The sequence below is a fragment of the Osmia lignaria genome, chromosome 2, assembly GCF_051020975.1.
Source record: "Osmia lignaria lignaria isolate PbOS001 chromosome 2, iyOsmLign1, whole genome shotgun sequence".
Taxonomy (NCBI): domain Eukaryota; kingdom Metazoa; phylum Arthropoda; class Insecta; order Hymenoptera; family Megachilidae; genus Osmia; species Osmia lignaria.
Genome location: NC_135033.1, coordinates 8,546,675 through 8,572,652, shown reverse-complemented (window position 1 = coordinate 8,572,652; position 25,978 = coordinate 8,546,675). Strand labels below are relative to the sequence as shown.

The following is a 25,978-nucleotide window of genomic DNA, read 5'->3' as shown; positions in this document are numbered from 1 at the left end:
ACGCGCGCGTGCATATACGTGCATAAATGCTTGAAACAAACGGCGATAAAGTTGTTGTTTCGTGCTTTGAAATTACGAAAAAAATTTTTAAGGAACGTTATAAATTTGACTACTGTTGTAAGAATATTATCGACGTTAAACTTTGGTAAATCATACAGATTTCATCATCGTTTCTCGTAACCGTAGCTTGATTGCAAAATATCGAGCGAGTAATCTTTTCTTTTATTTTTCATTCAGATACGATGTAGGACAAAAAACAATTTTGACGATGCTCATCGTTACCGCTCGTGAGGATCAACCGAATGAAATATAAATCTTCTGCTAGCGTCTATTTTTCTTCGTTTAACAATTGTAAGAAACAGTGGAGGCAGAAAGAAATGTATGGTGAACAGAGAATGAAATTAAAGAGGATTGAGATGAAACGAAGGTATAATAAAGTTTCCTTTCAAATTAATTCCATTTTGTATTTCATAAGCTTATCAATTAATATGTTCTCCTGAATAAATGATCAACGATAGGTAATTTAGGAGAAAGAAGAAAACTACACGATCCAGTTCATTTTTTATTACCCGTTCCACAATGTACATATTAAACTCAATTATTTTTCTTTTTTCCAGTGTTTGCTTGCTCGAATGTTGTGTGTGCGCTGGAAGGAAAAAAAAAAAAAAAGGCGGTGGAAATGAAAGCAGAGCGACTGATTGAACCAGGTGAACTTAAGTAGGTGAAATACATTGACTTAAGTACCGACTACCGTTATCGACGCATTACGACATTACGAGATGTAACCGATTTGTTCCGTCGGTGTTACACGTTACACTAGCGCAAACGTGCTTGGAAAAATACATAATACGTATCGTTCAGCGGCGTCGAACTTTGACCGACGGCCATTTTTGCTTGGAATTAGTAAAACCAGTCGTTCTTACCTTGAATGGAATAACGATAATTATACATGATAATAATACACATTTATTTCGATCCTTTCGATTTTCTAAACGATGCGAAAAGAATTACAAAAAAAAAAAGATTTATTCTTGTACAATGTCATCGATTCCGGGATGAGCAACTGGTGTTACTAATTTATTCCTTAATTAGCTGCGACACGTGTTTCGATTCAGAATCTAGTTTAGGGTCGCGCGAGGGAGAGAGAGGAATGTGGTGGCAAGGGAAATGAGGATATCGGGGGGGAAAAGAATAGACGAGGCGTAAAAGTTTCAGCACGTCGAGGCTTTGGAAAGAGAAGAATAAAAATTAAAAGGACAAAGCATGGTCGACAAAGATCACGAATCGATGTTGCCTTTAGCCGGTGTCGCGGACTTTTGTGTAGGTGTGCCGCGGTTGAAAGTCTCGCGGGAACGTTGATTGTTTGCCGAGGAAAACAATAAGCGATCAACGGTGAGGTTGTTAAAAGAGGTTTTGCTAAGCGAACCCGAGTCCTGTTCGTTTCGTTGAATGGAAACTAGCATCGGGCATACGCGTTCGTAACATTTTGGAGGCTTCGTTCGAACGCTTTTCTACGAAATACAAGCACTGGTAAGCTTCGCTTACAAAACTATCGCGGACGTCGTACGTCAATCGTCGATTCAGTTGATCAACCATCGTACCGTGTACTCGAGCCTTCTGTCTTTATTTCTGCCTCTGACTGTGTCTGTGAACCGTATTTCCCTTGCCCTCACCGTCCCCCGGTCTACTCTAGTTACCGATAACGCGTTCGTAAGCTATATTATATATGCACCGGAGAATTTGCCATCCGCTTCGAGGTAATTTTGCGATGGATACAAGGAGCATAAAAAAGCGCGCGCTTTTCTTCGAGCAGTATTTGGGAGAAAAGAGGAAAAAGATCCGTGAGAAGAGGGAAGAAAGTTGGTACGATAAACGCGTTGAATTGAATGAATGGACGAAGGAACGAAGGAAATCCGATCGCTCGATCGATCGTCCATATTAAAGTCGAATGAATGAACAAGCGTATCCTTGGATCCAAACGAGACTCGATAACCTTGATCGTTTCGATTGATTGGAAATCGGTTAGGGGATGTTCCTTAACGAAATAACTGTAACATATTCTCGATCGAGTAACACGGATCGTAAACCCATGGTTTAGCGTGAATCATTGACAGGGAACATCGGCATTTTTCCTAATTTCCGTGGCTGCAGGTAATTTGTTTACGCGTCGCGTGAAAAGGGTCGGGAAAGGAAAACTCGTGAGTCACCGTTGAAGATTCATAGCGGGCTTTACGTACTGTTAAGTGCGTACAATAGAAAGCGGCCGAACAATGTATCGTTGCGTTTGCGCGCAAATATTAGCGCGATACGCGTTGACAAATGTCGAGGAACGCGTTTTCGAGTCTCTACGACTCCGAAGGAATCATTTGTATCGTGCGCGGCGTGTTTGTTTTCCTACGTTCGACCGGCCCGTGACTAATTATATTCGTGATTAGTTAGCGTTACATAAATAAAAGCGCGGACAAACAAGTAAGCGAGTCAGAACGAAAATAGGTGGATGAATGGACGTTACTCCGGCTGCATCGTTTCATCTAATTATGTACATCCGATAACTGATCGATCATTGATTCCGCGAGTTTCATTAGGTGCCAAGATTTATTTGATAATTTAGATCGCCGGGATAAGAAGTAAGTTATAGTCGGTCGCGTATAGCCGGATGGGGCGGTGGCATAAAACGAACGATACGATATGGAAGAACAGTAGGAGAAGCAGAAGTAGAAGGAGAACGAGGAGAAGGAGACAGGAGGGGCAGAGAGTTTGATTTAGGCACTCGGGGAGGGTGGTGGAGTGACAAAGTTTACTGGGGAGGAGGGCATTAGAATCGGATAATGAGCATGCCTGCGAAGAGAAGGAGGAGGAGGAGGAGGTAGTGACAAATGTACGCGTATTCCGACCGAACGATAAGAAAGACACGTTGAAGAAAGAAAGAATAACGGATACGCGATTTTTTCGCGATAGAGTGAAACAGAGAGGCATAAATTGGCACACGTAAACGCGAGCGCGAATACGCTTACGTAGATCGAGTTACGTAGATCTAGATCGATCTACGTCGAAGCGATAGACCATACGGGTACATAGTTTTCTCTATCGCTATTCGCGGTACTCCTCCCCTCCCGTCGATCGGCGAACCGAGTCGAACGGAGGCCGATCGGCACGCTTCCTCGTTTAACCGAGACGGGTCGTAAGTGTCCTCCCGGGAGACCTATAGCCTTCTCTTTGTATTTCCTTTAGAAAATTGACTCGGCTTCGAATCGAACCATTTCACTGGATACGCCACCATTCCATCCAACCTGATTCGACCGTCTGCCTTCTCCGTGTTTCTTCCACTCTGCTCTCGGCTGCTTCCCTTCTGTGCCTACGTAATACACACACCAGTCTCGTTGCCGATCCTGAGAACGGTGGTCAACGCGGGCTCCGCTCGAACCGGCTAAAGGATTATTCGATCGTTTCACGGGGATATTACAAGTGTTTTCCGCGCGTTTTATGGAAACACGGACGAGAAGGAACACGCGGTGGCAGTCGATCAACGTGTTCGATTAGAAGAGACCCGGTGAACGAAGAGGAGTAAGAGGAAGGTTTCGTCGCTGATCCGCCGACGAAGAGTACCTATCCACGTATAAAGAAGAAATCGACGATGAAAAGAAGGAGAGGCACGGAGGAAAGTCGCGAGGATGGTGGAAAATATCGTCGGAACGACTATGGTGAGTGAATTACAGTCTCTCTTCCTGGTCCGCGCGACGGACGGTTAACGCGGGTTGTTTATCGATGGTCACTGCGAAAAGCGGATCGCGCGAGTACTGTGTATCTAGACGAATTCGTCTAAATGGCGTGTGCTCGTCGAAGTAACGTGTCGAGAAATCGGTTAGCTACGGGTCGATGGTCCGCGACTCACTGGAGAACCGGTGGCCGATCGTGGGGGATGTATATACGTTGGATATCAGAGTGATAATTTCACTGGTGCGCAAGCGATAACGCGACTTACACATTCATTGTCGTCGTCGTCGTCGTCGACGTCGTGGTCATCGCGTATCCGTAAATCGCGAGAAACGTTATTCGATCCGCGACCGTTTGATTCGACTGCTTCCTTAATTCCCCTTCGAACGAACAAGAATCTCCTTCCCCCGTTTCATTTTTATCGCAATCTTTTCTTTATTGTATCGCGTCTTCTGCTCTTGATATTTCTATTCGATCATTTCCGCGAGCAAGTTCTAGCTGCTTAGATCTTTCCCTCTTTCCTACGCGCTTATTCGTGCCCGCAGACGATGCGAACGAACGTTTCGAGTCTCGGAACCGTCCGCGTTTCCGCGTCGGAATCGACGCAGCCTTCTTTTCGACTTCGTTACTTTCTCCAACTGCTTTTCCTCGAGTGATAAAAAGGAAAGGCAAATGAAATAACAAAAAAAAAAGCGTCTGATTCAACGATGACCCGATGAAATTTTGTTTGGAAAGTCGAACGTTGCGATGAATCATACAGTGCACTCTGTTCTCTGCTGTTGCTCTATCGACGATACGTTTGTTTGCGTTATTCCTTTCGTCCATTACTCCCCTCGAACCCCTTTCTTTCTCGCTACAGATTATGACGTTTGATCGTTCGTACGCGATTCGAAAGCTGGCGTAGGGTAAGCCAAATGATCGGTGAAGACGCCACGGAGTAGGCGAGTTGTTGTAAAGAGGGAACGAAAAGTTCCGACTAGTCGAGAGGTCCAAGTCCAATCTCGTTATCGGACTTTTTTCTACCATCCGGCGGACATGTTGCCCCGTCACGGGTCAACGTACGCAACAATAGCACGATATTGCCGTTATTTGCGTTGAAACGTTCATTTTCACTTCGTGTCTCATTTTCAATAATTTATTTCCCGCGAAGAGAAACCGGGATCGAACGAGGGATGCGCAGGTGCGAAGGAGAGGAGGAACGCTCGATGAGGGAGAAAAAGAGGGAGAGGAAGGATGCGCCGCGGTGGATCGTGGATCTCGTAAAATGGCCGCTCTGCCGAGATGCGAATGGCAGAGAAGGTATTCCTTTCTCTCCGCGCGCTCCGCCTTTATCCCGGTCGAATCGACGCCGAAGCGTCGCCCAAATTTCAACCGGGAACCATCGTCTAAACGTCATCGATTCGGCTATCGAATTCCTCGAGTTCCCTTTTCAAACGCTTGAAAAAGTAATTGAAACCGCATAGGTATGCGAAAACACGAACGCGCGTTATAAGTCGATTTAACGACTCGATCGAACCAGGAAAATCGCACGGTGCGTTACGTCGCTCGTGTTCCTGTTTGCTTAACGCGAGCGTCCAAAGAAACTCGAGTGAGCAACGTTCGCGTACCATTGCGCTACGTTATTTACGATCCGTCTGGGTTACCCATTGTTTGCGAGCTTTTCGAAACGGCCATTTAACGTGTACCGGTAGTTTAAACTCAGCGACTACCGAGTTGTTCCGCTTTCCACCGTCGCGTTTTCGATTCCTCTCTTCTCACCACGGTTTAAGCTCGAATATTTAGTCAAGAGCATCGCGGTTTACGCGGAAAGGAAATTAGAGGAGCACGATGGCGAACCGAATCGATGGCGACTCTCGCGACGACTGATTTCACGAATATATCAATTGCCGCGTCCACGCGATACGTCCACGTTGTATCCGTCACACGCGCCGGTTTCTATCTCGGCAGCGTGCAACGCGGAATGGTGGGTGGTGTTCTATCGGCCGGTGTAGCAGCTACCGCGATACGACTTATCTCACCGGTGCCGATACACCGGTGCTCGGCCAAGAAACCTTTGCCTCCCTCCTGTCAGTACTCTTCTTTCAGCTTGTTAACCTAGTCAAGATCGGTCGTCGCGCGGTACGCTTCGTGCTCCAGTTTCCTTCTGCATCCGTAATTACGTACCCGCACGGATCTTGCGAACGCGAATTATTTCTCATTCGTTCGGTATCGTCGAATATAATCGTTCGTGTCTATTCGCGCATTTCATCTTTCATTATCGGTCGCGTGCAGCGGACTCGAGACCGATCGAAAAACGCGCGCTTTTTTTCGCTACGCGTTGAAATAAAAACGCGGCTTCGTATGGAAAGGAATCGAGCCAGCGGAGGATCGAGTTGGCAGCCACTGTCGGTGTGCAACTACTCCAGATAAGGTATCGGTCGACCGCCGCGCCGGTCCGCGATAACGCTTCGCAGCATGACCCAACGTAACGCGCATCGTGCCTCCTTTGCCTCCTACCTTCGGCCCTCTCTTTCCCTCTGTGCTTCTATCTCTCCCCTGTTCCCTCGCACCTTTCCCCCGTAATTCCACGTTAATTTCGGACGTTACACGCGGCAGCTATGGCACGGGAAACGAATGGAAAATAGCGGCGATAAGAATTGCGAACGGCTCGGGAACGTTTCGACGTTTCGAGGAAACGGTCACATCAGGTATTAGGCGGCGCGAGTTTCTACGCGAATCGGTCAGCTTATCGGAATGTCCTCGAACGCGAGCGTCCTCGATCGACGATATCGTCGTTTCTTTAGCTACCGCGTTTACCTCGACTAACTCGAACGAGGCACGAAGAAAGAAAACGAGAATCGAGGAGAGTAACATCGTGCGAAGATGGAAAGGAAGCGAGCGGGATTTAGGGAAATCTATGTTTCTGGCGGGAAGAAGGGCGCGTAAGGTGGCATCTCGAAAGCGATAGAATTGATAGGGATGATAGAAACGCTTACGTGTACCGAACGTCGGAGACGTAGCATAACTGGCGGTGGTGATAGGGTAATCTTTCACGGACAGAGATTAGCCAAGGACGCGCAGATAAACCGCGACATTGTTAACGCGTCTTTCTCTTTCGCTTTTACCACTTCCTTCTTCTACCTCCCGTGATTTCGAGCAGCCTCGATCGTTGACTCGAGTATTTCACGATACCCGTGACACTCGTTTTTACCTTACCATTCGTTCTCTCCTAAGTTTCGCGCAACGATAAACGTATTCAACCAACGTTGAATTAACGTTCTCCATGTAGGAGAACGACCACCTGCGGTCACGTTCATAGGGGTTTCGTTTACGTTTCTTTCTTTTCAATTTTCCGTACAAGAGACAGCTGAGCGAACAATTCTCGGCGAGTAGAAGCGAGAAACGCGTTCGCAATCGAGGCACGGAACCGGCGACGATAACAGGAAAATACCTACTCCGGTTATTTTCCCATGCGAGCCGGTGAACGGAAACAAAGCTGGAGTGAAAAAAAATTGGAAGACGTGGTTGCGGCCGGTGTCGGACGATTCGCGTGTCGTCGTTTATGCGGGCGTTATCGGTCGAAACTCCTCGTCGGGTCGAGTCGAGTTTCGATCGTCCGCGAACCATTCGGAACGGCATGCTCGAAGCTTTACTCGAGGGAAAAAAAAGGCTAGCGTGGCTCGTTAGTCCCTTAGGAACGCGAACACCGCCCCGAAAACGCCCCCGCTGTACCACCGGTTATCTCCGCGTACCAGACGCGAAACCGGCTCCGAATTACCATCCGTCCGTCGTCGTTCCACGAAACGTTCGACTCTTCTTTCTTTCTTGATTTTCAACCGATTCAAGGGTATATCTGTGATCTAAATTCCAACCCTCGTAATTGATGAATCGATGCAAAGGTGCAGCGAGCTAATGCCATCTGTGACTCGCTATTAGAACGACTCGATCGTACGCGTTAATTAAGAGGCAAGTACGAATAAATATCGTTGAATTTCAATGAATTTCAATCGCTTCGCAGGGATGATCGGTAAAATATGCAAGCACCTTAGGATTTTCGGTTCCGATGGGTAGTGGATCGTAGTAAACGGATAATCCAAGACGCGACAAAGCACCGTCGTAAAATAATAACGAGGCAAATATTTGTGATCGTCCTTTGGAAACCGCCTAACTGGTCGTTCGGTGAAAAATTGTACGCGCGACCGAGTGTATCTCTAGTCCGTGGTAATCTTGTTCGTCACCTTGATGCAGAGAAACAGGGACAGACTAGCGGGCATGGACAAACTAGGGGACGTTCCATCCGTCTCGTCGGTTAATCCCGTTGGGATTTCCAGTGCGTTTTCCTCTTCGCCTCTGTTTCTTTTTCCCTCCTCGTCTCGTCGACGATTTGCAATCGGTTTCTTTTCCCTCCGTTCGTTCGCTGTCCGTCGATCGGAGGATCTTCATCGATTTCGAGGACGCGACTGGAAAAGGGTAGCCGTTTCGAGCGGTTCTTTCTCTCCTTCTCTCATTTACTTTTTCTTTCTTTTCTCTTAACAAAACGTAGATTTTGTTATCGCTCTGGGACAGGAGTCCGGCAACGAAACCGGATGTCCGCCCGCGCAGGATGTGACGTCAGAACTGCTGTTCGCTGGCAGGCCAGTGAGTACCGTAAACCTGCCCGCTCCCCCGCCCCCCCGTTCTCTCTTCACTCCTCTCCTCTCCTTGCATTTGCTTGCTCGTTCGCTTTGCTTGCCTAGCCCGCCTGTTTGCCTGCTACGCAAACAATTTTTCGCTCCACACCCCGCGCACCCTCTCCTAGGGAATTCACGCACATACGGGGTCGAGTGTCTGTCGTTTGTCGCGCGCTTTTCCTTACCTATTTTCAATTTTTTTTTTTTCTCTCTTTGAATAGTAACAAAGGAAAAGAGAAAACAAGGATACAGATATTTTTACGAAGTCTATCCTTCGGTTTTGCGGTGTTGTAAAAACAAACGGTCGTTCCGTTTCGAAGAGGGATTACGTCGCGTTGCTCCAATTCCTTCGACTTTCGAGGCGAGAAAGTCTTAAGTGGTCTGTTTGTTTATCTTAACTGGTGTCGACTCGTAAGGACTTAGAAGAACTTGACGCTGAGTTCTATGCACGTTCACGGGTGGAGGTAACGGTACCGGCAAATTCGACCCCTTCGCGTACCGAGAAAGAAACGGGTAACCAGGGAGAAGGTTACGAAGAAACGAGGGCCGAATGTATGCGGTATCGGGACGAACTAATAACCATCTCTCATGCCGCAGCTGCGAGCCGAGAGCTAGAAAATTAACTCGAAAATCCTCTCGACTTAATATCCCATTACGGTCTCGATGCGAACATAGTGGGGCACCGCTCACGACCTACGACCTCTCGACGACTGATTTATTACCGCTTCGCTCCCTCTGTTTCTTGGCTCGTCTCTCTTTTCCATAAACTCTCCTACAGATCTTTAGCTCGGCAAACGAAATCGCGGTCAAATTATTCGAGATTATCGAGGAGAAAATTTACTTGAACTCGGAACGATTTTATATTCCTTTCCACTAAAGATGCTCCAACCCCCCCCCTTCGGAAAACTAGTATCGCGTTTAAGTACCAAAAGTTTCAGAAAAAAAGAGCAGTAAACGCGTGACATAGTTATCGTCCGCGCAGTTAACCGTTTACGATCGTCCGCTGAAAAATGCCCTGGCGGAAAGTCGGTGGTTTTAAACGCAGGTTTACGAGGGTGGCGCTTAACCGGGCTTGGAATTCGAGAGGGAAAATTCTTTGGATGAGCTGACCGTGGCTAAGAGGGATGAGAAGAAAGGAAAAAGCGTGTCGAGTCTGTTGCGTCGCGATCGACACCCTTCTCGTGTTACGCCACGCAGTCTGCGTTTTGTTGTTTCGCGGCTCGTGACGGTTGACACGGAAAACGGATCGTCCTCAGGACTCGAGTGTCCACCTTGAAACACTCCACTCGGGAATGGCTTGTTTCGTGTCTGTCGTTGGGAGTTTCCTCGACTCCTAGACGGATCGTTGATGGATCCCTCTATTACGACGATCGATCGTTTAAAGAAATCGGTAAAGGATCGGTAATTGGGAGGTCTTAAGATTCATGGCTCGTTTGTCGTTCCTCGAGACGCGGGTTCGGTCGGGTTCGAAAGTTAATGGGGCTAGACGAATCCGAGGACGGTGGGGGTTGAAACTCAGCTCGACCGTGTTTTGTAAAAAACCACCAGAGAAATTCGACACGCGGTATATTCCCTGGTAGTCGTCGAAATACGTCCCACTGGATTTCGATAAATTCCCTTCGAGAAACTTGTACGAGTTCGCGACGCGGCCGGTTAGTTTTAGACGAGCCGCGAACGCAGGTCCGCTTCCGGTATGGTTTATGGCTCATGGGGTACCCTTGCTGTTTCTCCCTGTCACCTTCTTTCCTCCCCCAGCTGCGCGCCAACGGTCGGCATTGTTTCCCGTCTCGGGGCATCGCCAATGATTCAACCGCGGTCTCCCTTTCTTTTTCGTTTTTCTCTTTTAAAAGGTGAGCAAGCTTTAATATTTACCTTCCTTCCTTCCTTCCTTTCCTTTTTCCTTCAAACTGCGTACCTTTTTATTACGGGGGAGAGTCTCCGAATTTGGACCATCCGAGGAGGTTATAATTTAAATTAGTGGAAAAATATTTTCGAAACATAGAGAATAGGAAAAATGAGGAAAAAGGATGAGGATAGTTGCAAGGTTCAAAAGACGAATTAAAATTGTCTCTCTCTCCATGGTCCGCCGCGTCGTCCTGGGGTTCTCTCCATGGTCCGCCGTCCGAGGGTTAAGAAACTCATTGTATTTATATTCCTTACCTTTTTTGGAGAAAGGTTAATCATTAGGGGTTAACAACTGTACACTTTATCCTATCGGACAGTTGTGGTTTCGCGAGTAATAGATTGTCGCGCGTCGTGGTCGCGTGCCAATCCGTATCGCCTTATCGAACTTATCGTTCTCTATCGTTTACCAAAGCAGCGTCGCGCGTACCGCGTCGCTTTCAACGCGAAAATCCTCTCCCAACGAAACATTATAAACGTACAAAGCGTCGGTCCGTGGTTTGGTAGGAGCCAAGACACCTGGCTGTCGGCTTATCGAACGCTGCACCAAGAAACACAACTTGCTCTCCCTGTAAAGGACGTTCGGGTCTTCGTACAATGGTATCGCTGTTCTTTCGCCGAGCATCTGGAAAACCTTGGTCTACCGCTAACTTTATTCTCCTCATTCCACGCTAGCAAATTACACGCTCCGTCGGTTGTTCGTTCTTTTTTTTACTTGGAATCGATGGTCGAAGAGAGAAACGAAAATGATGGAAGCGTTGACAGTCGGGGAGTAGGAATATAAGCGAACGGTGGAACGGATGAAGAGAGAAGAGCGACGGAGGAGAGGATCAAAGAGGTCGAGATAAAGAGGCTATTCAAATCTCTGAAAATCTCGTCGTAAACCGCATCGATATATGCCGTCTCGGTCGCTTACGTTGTGGATAACAGTAAGCGTTTTTATGGGGCTAAGAAGATAAGAACAACCTCTGCCCCCGATGTACAAAACGTCTTCCGTTCGGCCAGCGAGTTGGAATCTCTGTTCTCGCTACCGCTTCCATGGAGAACGTTAACCTCGTTTCTTTGACCAACGGAGCTGGAAGAATCCTCTTATTCTCTTTGCTCGATCAAACTTTACCCTTTCGCTTAATATACTTACCTGTTTGAAAAAAAGGAGAAAGGAAAATGGACGCGAATGAAATTACTTACATATTTTTATTTGATATTCTTCAAGCGCATTAATGGCTCCAAGACGATGGTGCGCTCTAGTTTCGCAACGCGAGAGCAAGAAAGAGGTTTCTCGACGCGACGTCGATCGCGTATTTTCTTCGTTCGAGTGATTAATCGGGGTCGCGGCTTCTGCGTCTTCGCGCCACCGCGCACCACCGCACCCATCGGTCGCCGGATCGCGTCGCATCACCGCGAATTCTTAACGATTCGCAACAATGAAGTTTCATTTCCGATAAACGAACGAGCTTTCGATCGAACGTTGTTCCCGGGATCCTCGAGTTCGCGAGTCGCGTTCACACGCGTCGCGCCGTTTCCAGCTCGTCCCGTGTTTATAAATTATGTTCCTCGGAACGGGGGGGCGACTCGTACTTGGACCTTTCGCGAAAAATATGTTTTTTAATAGAATTCGCCACGAAACGAACCGCCAGATAATCCGGTGAGCCTGACCTTTCCAATTCGATTAGGTAATGTCAATAAGGTCGGCTGAATGTTAAACGATTGATACAGAGCGTGTTTGGTCAAAGATATCGGAGTAGTCGTCTTCGAACATCCACCGATACATCCTTTCCTCGGGATGAAACTTCTTTCTTTCCGTTCTTACCTTTATCTTTTTGATTCTCTCACCTCGATGTCGAATGTAAATTTCCTCTCCTATCTATCTTGGCCACGCACGATGGCGATGTAATTACATGTTTGAAATCATTTCGCAATCGTACGATCGGTGATCGATAAGAAGATGCGCCGATAACTGATCGATAAGTAGAACGACGCTTCTGTGGACAGTTTGATTGAATGAAAGAAAAAAAACAATTTCTTTATTTTTCACGCTTCTAAAAATAATCATTGTCGTGTTTTTATCTATTTTCATTGTTACCGTCTACCCATCCATTCACGCAAACTGTTTTCTCGGTTCCGAGTTCGAATGTACTATAGACGCGAGGCGACGCGCAAACACAGAAGATCGCGACCGAGGAGAATACACGAGTATGCACGACCGCTAACGAGCGGCTGATAACAACGATCGGTTATTTTTGTAACTTACTGGCTAGCAACAGTGATCGGAACGTATCGAGTACGGGGTACCTTCGATCTATAATCGATCTTCTTTCATCGATTGCTTATAGAAAATGATTTATCATTCGGAATACGGTCGGTGTACGGCTTTCAAATACAATACGTAATGCGTAATCGATGATCAATTAAATCTGAAAAATGAACGCGTCCTAAATCAGACGCAATTATCGTCGTTCAACGTTTCAGTTGAACTTTGAATTTAACAAAAACGATGAAAAACGAACAATTGGACATACATATTTGTACGTTTACATAGTTTGATAGGTGGTTAAAATTAGAAACGGTTGCAGAACTGCTCGAGTACGCGGACGAAGGGACGGAGTATGGGAGGGAAAGAGTCATAGAGGTCGTTGGTGAAGAGAGAAGCGAAGAGTACGAGGAAGAGAGAACGGATAAACAGATGCGTTCGAAAAGCAGGGCGATAGTTTCGGAGCTTTTTCGAGGGCAGCAGGAACAGCAGCAGCAGCAGCAGCAGCAGCAGCAGCAACAACATCAGTTAGGGTATGGAAAGCGCGACGCCGACGAAGGCGGGGACGCGGTGGGCGTGCTGGAGGCGGGACAGCAGGAAATTGAAAATGGCGCGATCGTGAAGTCGAGTAGCATCGAAGCTGTGGTTATTACAGTTTCGTCGAATCATGGAAACGATGCCAGCGCCACGTACGAATTGCATTCCCTCGATTATCACGATCCGGTCCTTCGAGAAAGGTGAGAGCCAAAAAATTTAATTAATTTCTTTATTTCGGAGTCAACGACCTGTTACAGAGTTATCATTTTATTGTATTGATACAAAGATAAAATATTTTTTTACAAATTTTTCTACTCTTTCCGCGAAGGGTATATCTGGAACAGGATTCCAGTTGCTACGGGGGTGGTAACTCGAGCAACGGGGAGGAGCAAGAGCAGCAACAACAACAGCAACAAAGGGATCAACATCGTCAGCAAGAGGTTTCCCAGCTCCCCCACCAGCAGCAACAACACCATCAACAGCAAAGCCAGAACCACCACCATCGAGCTCAGTATGTCGAGCTGGGGGCGAGAGAGCACTCGGTTGGAAAGGGTGGGGATAACGAAGAGGCGAGTGAGGGCTCCGCGTTGCCGGAGGGAAAACGAGCCGACAGTCACGCGCCTCGCTCGACGATGCATCGTTACGGTACTGAGGCGCTCTCGCCGACCGCGACCGATCATCACAACCACCACCACCACCACCACCAGCACCTCCACCTCCATCATCGCCACCACCATCATCAGCAGCAGCAACAGCAGCAGCCGCAGCATTTGCAGTCGGACGATTCCCAACGTAGCGCGCTTTCGTCTACCGGTCATCGTCGCTTGGACGAACACGAATCGCAGTCGCAACCACGCTCGCAAACGCAATCGGTTCAACAGCAGCACCAGCAGGTAGAGGAAGACGCGGAGAGAGCTAGTGGTATCGTGGCAGCCATGAGAGGTGCACGGGGTGACTTCAGTTTGAACGTACTGTTCCCGAATCTCGGTATCGCCGGTGCTAACAGTACCGGCGGTGACGTCGGACCGGCCGATCATCATCATCAACAGCAACAGCAGCACCATCATCAACAACAACAACATCATCCTCATCATCATTCGTTGGATGAGGTGTTGCCGGACGATGCGTATCTTCAGCATCAGATACGCGGTGGAAGTGGAGGTGGTGGCGGAGGTGGTGAGGGTAGTAACGGCGGTGGAGGAGGTGGAGGTGGTGGCAGTGGTGGTGTGGACAATGGCGGCGGTGGCGGAGGATCGCCGACTCTTCGGACCGGTAGTTCACCGGGATCCAGTCGCAGCCCGCACGACGATCAAGGAATCTCGTCGCCGCATCGTCGAGGCCAACCGGACGGCGGTTACAGCCCTACCGATCAGGGTAGACAATCGTACGCTCACTTGACGGCGATGCAACCGCCGTCCTCGGTGCAACCGAACCACGGTCTCGGTCAGGATGCCGATCGTGTATCCGATCAGCTCTACATGGAGTCGATGTACACACATCACTCGGCCGGAACGCCGCATCATCATCAGGATCACGAGCAAGGATCGTCTGCTCCTCACTCGCCCAGCGGTCCCTTACCAAGGTTAGCATTTCAAATTTCTTTACCTTCAATACGTGGATACGTAGTTGAAAATTGTGTTGCACGCGCACGCGCGACCCTCGGTTACCGATCAAACGCAACGAAACCTCGCAAAGCTATTTGCAGAACGGCTTAAGGGATGCTCGGTGTTCCGAAGGTTGTATACGTAGGCGATACACAAGACGAAAAATAAAACTAAACCGACGATGGAAAACAGTGCGACGCCTCGGTGGCCCTTGTGCCAACAGTTTTGTGAAAACGTACAACGTCCTTTGCCCGAATGGTCTGTTTGCCGATTGGTCTCGGGGCACGAGCCGCGCGTCCCCTTCGATTCTTCATCGATCCCTTTCCTCTTCCGAGCTTTTCCATCGCGATCAAGAATCACGCTTGCGCCTCTCGCTGCTCCTTTTTACCGATCGCCGACTACCAACCGATAAGAGTTTATTGACTCCGATAGAAACGGATTCTCCGATCGTCGTTGTTCATCTTGCTCCGTCAGAGAGGTGCGTTATCGTTACCGCATTTTCTCCGATTTTTCATCTTCAACGATGCGAAGGATCAGTGAAACGATCTTCAGGGAAGCGACGGTAGAATTACGGAGACGAAGAGGATCAAGTCGGGTTTCCGCACGCTCTTTGGCCCGACTGGGTCGGTCGCTCTCGTGTTTGTCAATGTCCTCATGCGGCGTGCACGTGCACGGGCCACGACCTTCGAATTTAGATATCTAAAGTTCGGGTGCAGAGGACGATCCGTTTCTCGTTTTCTCTTTTTGCGGGATATCTCGTTGTCGAGATTAACGGACGATCCGGTGACGCAAAGTATCGTCGTTTACGATCGACGATACGGAACTCCGTTACCCTAAATTCTCTTCGTTTCTTCGTCTTCACCTTTTCGATTTCAGCCGTCGGTTAAATAACCTTCCTCCCCCGGGGGTGTGGGATGCTTTTCTGTCTCTTGTTTGGAGAACGAACGAAACCAGAGATCGTGTAAATCGTAATCGTCGCTCTTCGACGTAAAGTTTGGCATGAATCATCGTTAGGTTTACAGTCCGGCAGAGTGGTACCCGTTGCGTTCCAAGAAACCTTCCAGTGTCGTGTGACGCGACATCGAGCAATGCTTTGAACTCGGCATCTCTTTCGTTGGTACGCTTAAATACGAACACTTTTAATTATTAACGATATCGATCGGAAGTGGTAATTAACGTTCTTAAAATCCGGGATTTAGGGGATGATCGTTGAATCGTGTCGGCGACGTGGATGAGTTCGCGGGAGGATAGTGGAGTTAGCGATCGGGTAAATCGGTGGATAGATCAAGAAGCGGAATGGCGATGGAGGGGATGAGAGATAGTAGGGGAGGACGTTTATCGAGGGCGGGAGCGAGGCATCTCGCGAGAGGGGACGAAGAGAATAAAGAAAGAAAGGAAGGAAGGAAGGAAAAAAGGAACGAGGAAGGGAGAGATCCGCGGAAGGGGGAGTCCTGAGCACGTTTCATGGTCCTCCAACGCCATTCGCTTCGACGTTTCGTGCATCGTTGGTTTATATCCCGGGTCAGTTGGAGTCTCTTCGCTCGTGCCTTTTCATCAATCGTGTTTTCTTCCCTTTTTCGCCGAAGGGAAACGTTCGAGGAACATAGAAACGGAAGAAGAAGAAGAAGAAGAAGCGTATCGCGCTAGACAGTATGCAGTGAGTGGCTCAAATGTTACACTTTATTTCGTTTCTTCGTCTCTCTGTTTGTACGCCGGGCGTCTCGATATCCGGTGGGTGATGCAACGCGTCGATACGAAGAGCGATAAGAACGTTCGATGCTCGGATAAAAAACTAACGGGCGTCGAATTCGCGTGGAATCGAAGGTTTGCCAAACGATTCGCGACGCGCGGTATCGGTGTTTCCGTTTTCCAATCAAACTTCCCCTCTTCGAAACGAGATTCCATTGCAATTTCGCGCCATTCGATAATGGCGCTTCGCGGGGAACGCGAAACGAAAACAGAGTAGATAAAAATGGAAAAGCGATAAGGTTTGCGGAAAGGTGCGATATTGAATTTCTCGTTTCAATTTTATTTCGACGAGGAAGAGAACGGGGGTTGCGAACGGTGGTACCGATAGGTAGACTTCTCAGAGTATCGGACCCCTCGCCGAGTTTCTTCCTCGGCTCCGTAACGCGCTATCGTGAGAAGCGGCTTATCGAGTCGGAGGATTCAGATAGCGATCCGGTAGCAGGGGCTATAACCCTGTCGTCACCGACCTTCTAGATTGAGTTTCGCGATATCTGCATTCTTCGCGACTTTTTTTTTTTTTTCTTCTCTCCCTCGCGCTTTTCTCCGCGGCTGTTACCTCTCCGTTACGTCGCGTCGGTCCAGAAGAAAACGAAACTAAACGGAAAGGAAGGAGAGGTAACTTCGACAACAGTGGAGTCGTTGAACACGATCGACCTATACGTACCGCGAACGAAGGTGTACGCTTGGCGGAGAGGAAGGAAAGGAAAGAAGCAGATTGCGAGAAGCTCGATCGAGAACGTCTTAGAAAGATTCTCGGAAGAAACTCGAGCGGTCGGTCGTTCGAGTTTCCCGGGACGGATAACGCGTTGGGTGCGTGTACGCGACTCCGAAACCGATCCTCCCCGCGGAAGGGCCTCGGCGATCGTGACACCGATCTCCAGTTATTCGATTCACGGAACGAAAAAGACGAATGGAGGAAAGGTGAAAAGTAGGGTTCCGTTTCGAGGCTCGTTCGAAGCGGATCGCGTGCCGTGTACTTATCCGCGTGGTTGCGCACGATGTCGCGATCGTGTCCGTAGAAACGAGGAGCAAGCAGCACGTGCTACGCCCGTGTGCACCGTTTCCTTCCTCGTTTACGCTGGCCGACTCGAAGGTGGTCGCACCTGGTGAAGAAAAAAAGTGATACGGGACGATGCTCAACGCGACGCGATCCACAGTTTCTTTCTCCGCTCCGTTCCCCGCGGTTTGTTTATAGGCTCGCGACGTTTTCACGTTCGCGAAACGCGAAGGCCATCGTTGACACGGTTATCGATGTGTTTCTCTTGTACGATAAACGCGATGGAAGCATCGCCGTTCGACTACGTTTCGAGGGAAACGTCGAATCGTCCGCGGAGCACGTACCGATCGAACGGTACGTGTCCGTAGGAACCGCGGCGAGTTTCAAGGCTGCGCGTTTCACGCTTTAGTTTGCCTCGTCGCATCCGCGCTGATAAAGAGAGCACCGTACCTCCGTCAACGATCGGTTCGTGTCTAGCTACCGTGCTGGCGATCCGTCGACGTCAACCGGGCCGTCGACGCGGTTTAATTTCGAAATCGCGTACGAGCCACGCGCGTCGTTCGTTCCCCGCTCGTTGCGCAATGCAACGATCCCAGCGTTTCTTCTCCTCCTCTGTTCGCGAACGTTTTTCCAACTCGTTTCCCCGAGCGAACAGCTTCTCGAGGCTGTTGCTACGAGCCTGCGAGCAGTTCAGGTACGGAAAAGGTGGATGTCGCTAATGGTAACGGTATTGGTGGTAATAGCGTAGGTTAATGGAGGTAATGGAGTAGTTGTGTTCCGGGTAGCTCTAAGGGGTCATCGAAAAACGTGCCTGCGTGTTGGCGCGTGCCCGCATTTACGGCTCGACGAATCGAAGAACCGTTCTGCCGCTTCCGGTCGGGCCGCGGAACATTAGCCTGGCTTTCGCCGTGCAAGAATTCACCGATCGCCTATTTCTCCGGCCCGGCAATTCCCTCGGGTAGGGGCGTGCGCGATCCTCGTACGGATTGATCGTAACTTCCATCTCGATCGTGTAATACGCTTTGTTTTCAGCTCTTTGTATCGGACGATGAGCGGTGTGAGCACGATGACGGCGAGTGCGGCAGGAAGCGGAGGCGCATACTCGCTTCCTTACATGACCGCCAGCCCCACGGAATTGACCGGTTCGCCGCAACAGCTATGGAACGCTCAAGGTAATTCGAAGGATTTAATTGAAATTTAAGGAGCTTTCTAATCGATCGACCGATCTCGACAGGTGCGTTGAGCGCGGCACTTCCGTCGATTTCGGAGGATTACGGCGGTGGCGGCAAGTCGTCGGGAACGGTGACACACCAGGCACTTCCAGGTTTTTCGCAACCGTTCTGCGGCAGAGCGAGTTTCCGAGGATACAGCCCGTCTTATTCGAGTCAACAGAGCAGCGGAGGAGTCGGAGCGGCCGGTGTCGACGCGTCTTCCTGGAGTTACGCCTCGTCGACGAACGACGCGTTGAGCACCCAATACGCGACGCCCTCCAGACGACAACCGGTGAATCCGTCCTCGACGCCCACGCAGCATCAGCTCAGCGCAACGGCTAGTCTTAGCGCCAGTGAGTACATCTTTATACCTAGTTTCATTCTATTTTCTCTCTCTTTTTCTTTTTTTATGTTTTGCCTCGCCTCCGCCTACGAACACATCGATTCGCGATCGTTTTCGTTCCCCGCAACGACTCCGTTTTTCTTCACGGCGACGAATCGTCTCGCGTTACGTTCCGATGACTTCGAAAGACGATAAATCGTTGGCGCTTCGTAGGGTGCGCGGATCGTGTTGCGTAGATCGTAAATAACGAGAAAAAAAGGATTCGATCCGTCGCTCCAAAATCGTTCGACATTCGAGGGTGGGAGAGAGGAGGGAAAAAAAAAGAGACAGAGACGTATCGATGGCCCGGGTGGCGCGGGTCGACCGCTTCTTGAAAGGAAAATATCGCGTTACAGTATTTTTTTGTCATTCTTACGCCCCCTTCTGTGTCTGTCTCTCTTTTTCTCTCTCTTGTTTCCCTTCTTTCCATCGTTCGGCGTGAATATCGTTCGATCCCCGTTGGAAATCGCGTCGATCTTGCTACGATTTCGCGTCCATCTCCTTCGTCTCTCCTCTCCTACCGTCATCATCGACACGACCCGCCCCTCTTCTTCCCGTTTCTCGGGAATCGCGTTATCTTTCGTGCAAAATACGAATGGAAACGTACTCGGCCGGTCGCGTGGCCGCTGTACACGCGCGATCCAGAGGGAATAGGTACGAACGGTCGTACGAATATCCCTGGTTATCGCGATCGGTCGACGATTTATCAAGGGTCGCGGCGAAGCGCCGCATCCACGTGTTTTGGCGAATATCGCCGGTGCGACGTCTTCTTTCGTCGACCGAGCGTGCTACACGCGGTCGGTTTACCGTATCGAAAGAGACGTTGATACGAGGAACCGACCCTGACCTAGACAACGTACAACAACGCTAATCTAGCTTCGTCTACGCGCGATACAGAGCTACGATAATGAGCGGTCGATGTATCTAAAGTTGTTCCGGGACCGCGAATTTCAGATAATTTCGAACGTATCTCGGGAGCCGGGCGTCGCGCGACCAGGGTACGTTACACCTTTAATCGAGCCACGCGACCGATTCCCATTCTGTCGATCAACTCGCGCGACTCTATGGATCGTTGCCCTCCCTCGTTTTTTAATTAAACGAAGAAATCTTGAAGTCGCTCGTTCGACGGCGATCTTGAAATCGCGAACTAGTCGCGATTGAAATAAAAAAAGTACATTTGGCGACGATTCGCGGTCGAAAGCGTTCGTCGTCGGATCGTTATTTTTACGCCGCGCGTTATTGTAATAATACAACGGTTGCCGCGATAACGTTCGTGTCGGGTGCATCGCGCGACGCAATCTCACCGAAGGACTCGAACGGTTCAAAAGGTCGTCTTCGGCTTCTTTTTTTAATCCGACCGACGTACATCTCTCTCTCTTTCACTCTTTTTTCCCCTGTTTTCGTCGTCGACCTCGCGCAGACGAAACAATATTAAAAAATAAGCGACGCGTCTCTTTTCTTTCCTCCTCGTCGCGAATCGAATTGCGTTCGACGATCGTTCGCCGTCGGCACCCGTCGCGTTTCCTCCCCGGATGACACTCTACGCCCTCGTGGTTCTTTTAAACGGCGAAGAAATGCAGAACACCGTCGAGATGGGAGGAAGGGGGAAAAAAATACGGCTCGTTTTAAGGGGGTGCGCGAACGTCGAAAGGTTTTGAAGTGGCGCGTGGTCCTTTTTCGGAAACGACGTTATGCGCGTGTGGTTTTCTACGGTGCCGGTCTCCGCTTTATCCGACAGTTACAGGCAACGGAGAATGCGGCTTTTAACATACCGCGATCTCGAGTGGTCTAGAACGCGGACGAGCATCGGTAGACGAGGCATCGTCGAGGAAAACCCGATGGAAGTAACGGCGATGCCAACGACGGCCGCCCTTTTGCCAGCACGCGCCTGGCATGGCCTGTCACAGTCTGCTCTATCCCAGGCATCGTCTGGCCTCGGTTTAACTTTAACTTTCTTTGCCAGATTTCTCCTCTTGGATCGTCCCATAGCGAGCTGATGTCCCGTGTCTTCGCAACTTTTTAATCACCTCGCTCGTTAGCCGCGTTCCCTCGATTCGATGCACCTGTTGCGCGCATTTCCAAATTGAATTAAAACGCAAAGTATCTGAGTTTTATAGAGGTTTTTTTTTATTTTAACCCTCCAACATTGAGAGAATTTTCATTTTTCAGAACTTGCCTTCGAGTTTCTATTTTTATTTCAAGAATTTTTATTTTTTCATCACAAGTTCCACTTGAATGTTAAATTAGAAACTTTAATAAATATTTTAGAATTTTTTAAAGCATAGAATAATAATAGGAAGGGTTAAAATAAAGAAACCAATTCTCATATATTCCACTCTGAATTTATTTCAATTCAAAGATACACTTAATTTGGATAACCCTTTATTTCCTCCATTTCCCTCGTCTAGCCGTTGCACTCGTTCGAAGCTTCGCCCCTTTCTTCGCCTCCGGTAATTCGACTTCGCTGTTCCTTTCGTTCCACGTCGCTTAGTCATCCAAGGTGGCGTCGGCTCATCATCATCGAATACTCACTTACGAACAGCCTAACAATTTCCGCTATGTCGTTGATCAGCACGCGTTCTCTCGATTCCATTTTGCAAAACAACGCGAAATTTCGTTGAAACATTTTCAAACATCTATTTACCATTTCGTATTGTTTCGGGATCTTGAGCGACCGTAAACGAGCCCAGGTTGAAGAATGCAGCCCCTCGGGTGACGCGTCGCAATCGGTCTGTGAACGGGTCAAGAACGGCGCCTAAAAGACGGGCTAAAGCAACTAGAGCCACGCGCAATAACGAGCGTACCGTGTTGTTCCGTGACGAGTTTATTTGCTTACATTTTCCTCTCTCGCTCTTTCTCCGCGTCGTCGTACGGTGGACAGAGGTCAGAAGATCGTCGCCGACGTCAGCGACTCTTGGCTTACCTATGTACGATATCCGATTGCTTCCCAGTCGGTTTTCTGCAGGACACGCGAGATTAGTGCACCGACCTTTTTCTCCTTCTCGTTTCGAGATACGCGTAACGTCTCTCAAGAGAGTAACGCGAGACGAAGTCCGACGTAGTCAGAAATCCATAAGGGATCTTCGATACTTCGTTAGAATCGCGTATGGAAAATCGTTAGCGTAGGGCGATGCAAATTGGTAGAGCGATAGCGTGGCGAACTAGCCAACGGCTGCTAGTTGTTATTATCGAAAGCACGCCGGAAGTGGCGATAACGCGGCGTGTCCCTCTACATCCTTTCACGCGAGTTGCTGCGTTCCAGAACTGCCGCGTTTCCTGCGATCCTTTCCTCCTCTTTCGTCGGCTACGTTTCGCTCGCTTTTCCGGCGCGAGCGCTCCAAGAGGACCGCGAGTTTCGTAGCCGTAGTTGCCCGCCACCGATACGCCGGAAACGCGTGTAGACTTTGTGGATTTCCTTCAAATACCGCCTCGAGCACGAGTGAAAACTCGAAACGACCGTAGGCGTAGGAAAAGTACGAACGTTTAAAGTCGTACATCGTTTCACGACGCGATGCGTCGGTGAATCGTCTGTTTTTCTATGTATTTACACGTGGCAAGGTAGGAGGCGCCTTAGGCTTTCGACGTTATCTTTTTCCAACGCGCGCAAACGAAACCGGGAAAACGGGAACGAAAACGATCGAAACCGTACGTGGTAAAGTCGCGATCCGCTGCCCCATTTGTAAATCGCGTCCGCTCGAGACAACGGCGAGGGGCATGGTTTCCATTATGAAATACTGTACGAACTCGCGCAGTGCACAACATCGAGGCGGAATACTTTACGGAGGGCCGCGAGTGCGTAAATTGCGGTGCAATTTCCACTCCGTTATGGCGGCGAGACGGTACCGGACATTACCTCTGCAACGCATGCGGTCTCTACCACAAGATGAACGGAATGAATCGTCCCTTGGTGAAGCAGCCGCGGCGATTGGTAAGAAAAGGAAGAACGCCGTCTTTTTCTCTTTCGGGACGTTCTTTTCTCCTGGACGCGCGATTCGGATGCAGCTTGAGAGAGAAAAAAATTTTAAAAAAATTTAAAAAAAAAAAAAAAGAAATACCGAGAACGAAAACGAGCAAGTGTTGAATGAAAGAAAGAAAGAAATAGGAGAAAAATCGGACCGAAGAAGCGACGGATATACGGATAGAACAGGAGCCTGTGTGGAAATTCGCCCGTGAACCCGTGATTTCAATCGCGCTAATTATTATCGAAATTATATATATATATATATATACATATCCCGATCCGCGTGTTCTCGCGTCTCGTCCGTTCGTCGGTTGGTTCGTTCTCCGCCTGTCGAAATGAAAATGGATTTCGACGCGTGTGCGAATACGCGCCCCAAAGTAGAAGCACCCCTAACGTTTGGCATCCTGTCTCTGTTTCAGTGGCGGACCAGGGCGATTTCTACAAAGGCTTCTGTGGGTATAGTGGCGCCCGTCGCGCCTTCGAGGAGAAATCGAGCCGCCGTTTGGTAGGTGTCATCCCCCCAACTCTCTTTCTCTCTATCTATCTCTCTTTCATACATCGTTTCACACTCGTTTCGCTATCTGTAAACTTTGATACTTTTCTCCCTTTTCCCCTCTCATTTTAGCTCCCATTTATTCTGTTACGCGGATTACTCTCTTGCTCTTTCGATCCGTCCCATCGATATCTTTATTTTATGCTTGTTTTTTTTTCTTTTTTTTTTTTTTTTGTTCTTTGCACTTTTTATTTCTGTTTATTTTTATATTCATCGTTTCATTAGCCCTCTGTGTCGTTCGTTCTGGTATTTATCACGCCGCTGCTCTCGATCGTAGGAAGAAACGTTTTATTCTTTCCTAGAGTTCTATGGTTGAACGTTTCTCGTAGCTTCGAGGTGCCACTATACCCATGGTACGATCGCTCTCCTTCTCGAAATCGCGCGTTCACCAGCGACGGATGGAAAATCGAGCCAGTCGCGAAAGGTTCGCGCGATTTCGCGCGGAGAGAGCAGCCTGTCGCGAGCGAAATCGAACCTAGTTTTTAATTTAAACTAGACGTAAGATCTTTCTTTCTTTCTTTCTCTATGTCTCTTCCTCCTTCCTTCGATCCTACTTCCGGTTCCTCCGACCTTTCGAAAGAATGGAAAAAAGTATATAAAGAAATAGTCGTCCGACTCGTCGCGTTCTCTCGTTCTCGTTCTCGTCGCTCCTACGGCTGTCCGAGTGCGACGTCTCTGTAGACCGATTTCGAGGCGTTTTAAAACCGATTTCGTGTTTGCGCAGTCCGCTTCGAGACGCGTAGGCACCTCTTGCAGCAACTGTCAAACCACCATGACGTCGCTCTGGCGTCGGAACACTTTGGGCGAGCCGGTATGCAACGCGTGCGGCCTCTACTATAAGCTTCACGGGGTGAACAGGCCTCACACAATGAAGAAGGACAGCATCCAGACACGGAAGAGGAAGCCGAAGGGCGGAATGAAGTCCACCGACACGCCGATCTCCGGATCCGTCGCGGCTTGCGCGAACAACAACACCACCGCCACCAGCAACAACAACAACAACAATAATAATAATAATAACAACAATAACAGCTTGAAGTTGGAACCAGGTGTGTATTCTTGTTATGCCTATGGTTTAACCCATTCACTGTCAATTCCGATATCATTGCGCTACAAGTTTAGATTGGTATAATTGAATTAGGAATTGTTAGAAAGAATGAACGAAAATTTTGTATAATATTTTATTTTTTAAACACAAATTTACAACAAATAACTTACAATTCCTTAAAATAAAATCTTGGCGCCCAGTTTTAATAGTTTAACGATAGTTTAATTATTGAATAATGATTAGAGGAAGTGTGATTGATATTTCGATTCGAATTCTTCCGAATAGACACCTACGGCGACCTGAGGATGAGCCACGCAGGAATGCCTCAAGTGAGCTACGGGAACGCGTTGTACGGGAGCACCCAGCCACCCAGTAGGATAGTCTCCTATCAGCCGACGTATTACGACATGATCGCTAACCAGCAACAGCACCAACACCAGCAGCAACAGCTGCAGCACCAGTCGCAGCACCCTCACCAGCACCCACAGCTGATGGAGACCCACTCGCCGAAAGTTGAATGCCCGTCGCCGCCGTGCGCGAATCGATCGCCGGTTATGATATCAGCTGGTCATTCGCCCGATCATCACCAGCTCGCTACACCTCACATCGTGACACTCGGCAATTCCTCGCCAAGCGCGGCTACCAAGATGATACTTGACAACGGTCATCTGGACAGACCCACCGTCGTCTCGATATCATCTTAAAACCCGCGATCGTGTATCTCGTTCCTCGATATACCCGCGAGATCCTTTCCCCTCTTATCGACGTTACGTTATCGCGTCACGACGACTGGGCGAAAGGATTAATTTCGAAGGGGAGGAGAAACCGCGCTGTGTAATTCCTTCTTTCGATAGAAAACCGCGGGAAAACGAGACTCTTCTTTCCGACGAACACCGGACTCGTTGTAAATACTTTCGCCTAATGATAATATTGTAAAAGGCCGAACCATTTGTTCTTTCCACAGCTGCATGAATTTTTTATCGTTAAGATCGTGCGATCGCAGCCGATTACTCGATGCGTCGTTTCTCTCTAAGTGTAAATAGACGGTAATGCTAAAATATTCTTAAACGAAAACGTTAAGGGTAGGATCGAAGACACTTGATATCTGATAATAATAATAATAATAATAACGATACTAAGGATAAATAATAATGATAGTGATATGATAATAATAATATTAGTAATAATGATGATAATAAATAATAATCGTTATGTTTATCGATCTAGTCGCGTTGTACGGCGCGTCTCAGACTTGAAATAATTAGGACGCGTGTAGACGATGACAGGGACCAGGACGAACGCAACGACGACTACGAATAGAATATGCCAGCAGATAAAAAAAAAAAAATAATAATAATTGGATTTCCCTCGGAATCTTCACGTTCGTATATTTCCAAAGTGTATTGTAAGAAATCGGTTG

The 25,978-nt window shown here is 48.5% G+C and overlaps 1 protein-coding gene across 4 annotated transcripts; it reads left to right on the top strand.

The window, feature by feature from the left end:
* The first annotated feature begins 588 nt into the window (after positions 1-588).
* LOC117607042 (uncharacterized) lies at positions 589-25,915 on the top strand. Of its 4 annotated transcripts, none has more exons than XM_034330231.2 (8): positions 589-3,701; positions 12,839-13,253; positions 13,382-14,635; positions 18,436-18,575; positions 18,638-18,967; positions 22,749-22,924; positions 24,235-24,559; positions 24,844-25,915. In XM_034330231.2, exons 1-8 carry the CDS (start codon positions 3,635-3,637, stop codon positions 25,260-25,262), a joined length of 3,126 nt encoding a protein of 1,041 aa, XP_034186122.2. In that variant the 5' UTR covers positions 589-3,634; the 3' UTR covers positions 25,263-25,915. The 4 variants fall into 4 exon arrangements, with proteins under 4 accessions (XP_034186122.2, XP_034186124.2, XP_034186125.2 ...); XM_034330233.2 differs by lacking the exon at positions 22,749-22,924 and adding an exon at positions 23,377-23,462 and having other exon boundaries at positions 595-3,701; XM_034330234.2 differs by lacking the exon at positions 589-3,701 and adding an exon at positions 5,828-6,124.
* The last annotated feature ends 63 nt before the right edge of the window (positions 25,916-25,978 follow it).

Bases quoted from the DNA above. Each gene is read 5' to 3' on its own strand.
- LOC117607042 (XM_034330231.2), top strand. From the start codon at position 3,635: ATGAAAAGAAGGAGAGGCACGGAGGAAAGTCGCGAGGATGGTGGAAAA. The intron at 3,702-12,838 runs GTGAGTGAATTA...AAACGGTTGCAG, and splicing joins ATATCGTCGGAACGACTATG to AACTGCTCGAGTACGCGGAC. The intron at 24,560-24,843 runs GTGTGTATTCTT...TCTTCCGAATAG, and splicing joins CAGCTTGAAGTTGGAACCAG to ACACCTACGGCGACCTGAGG.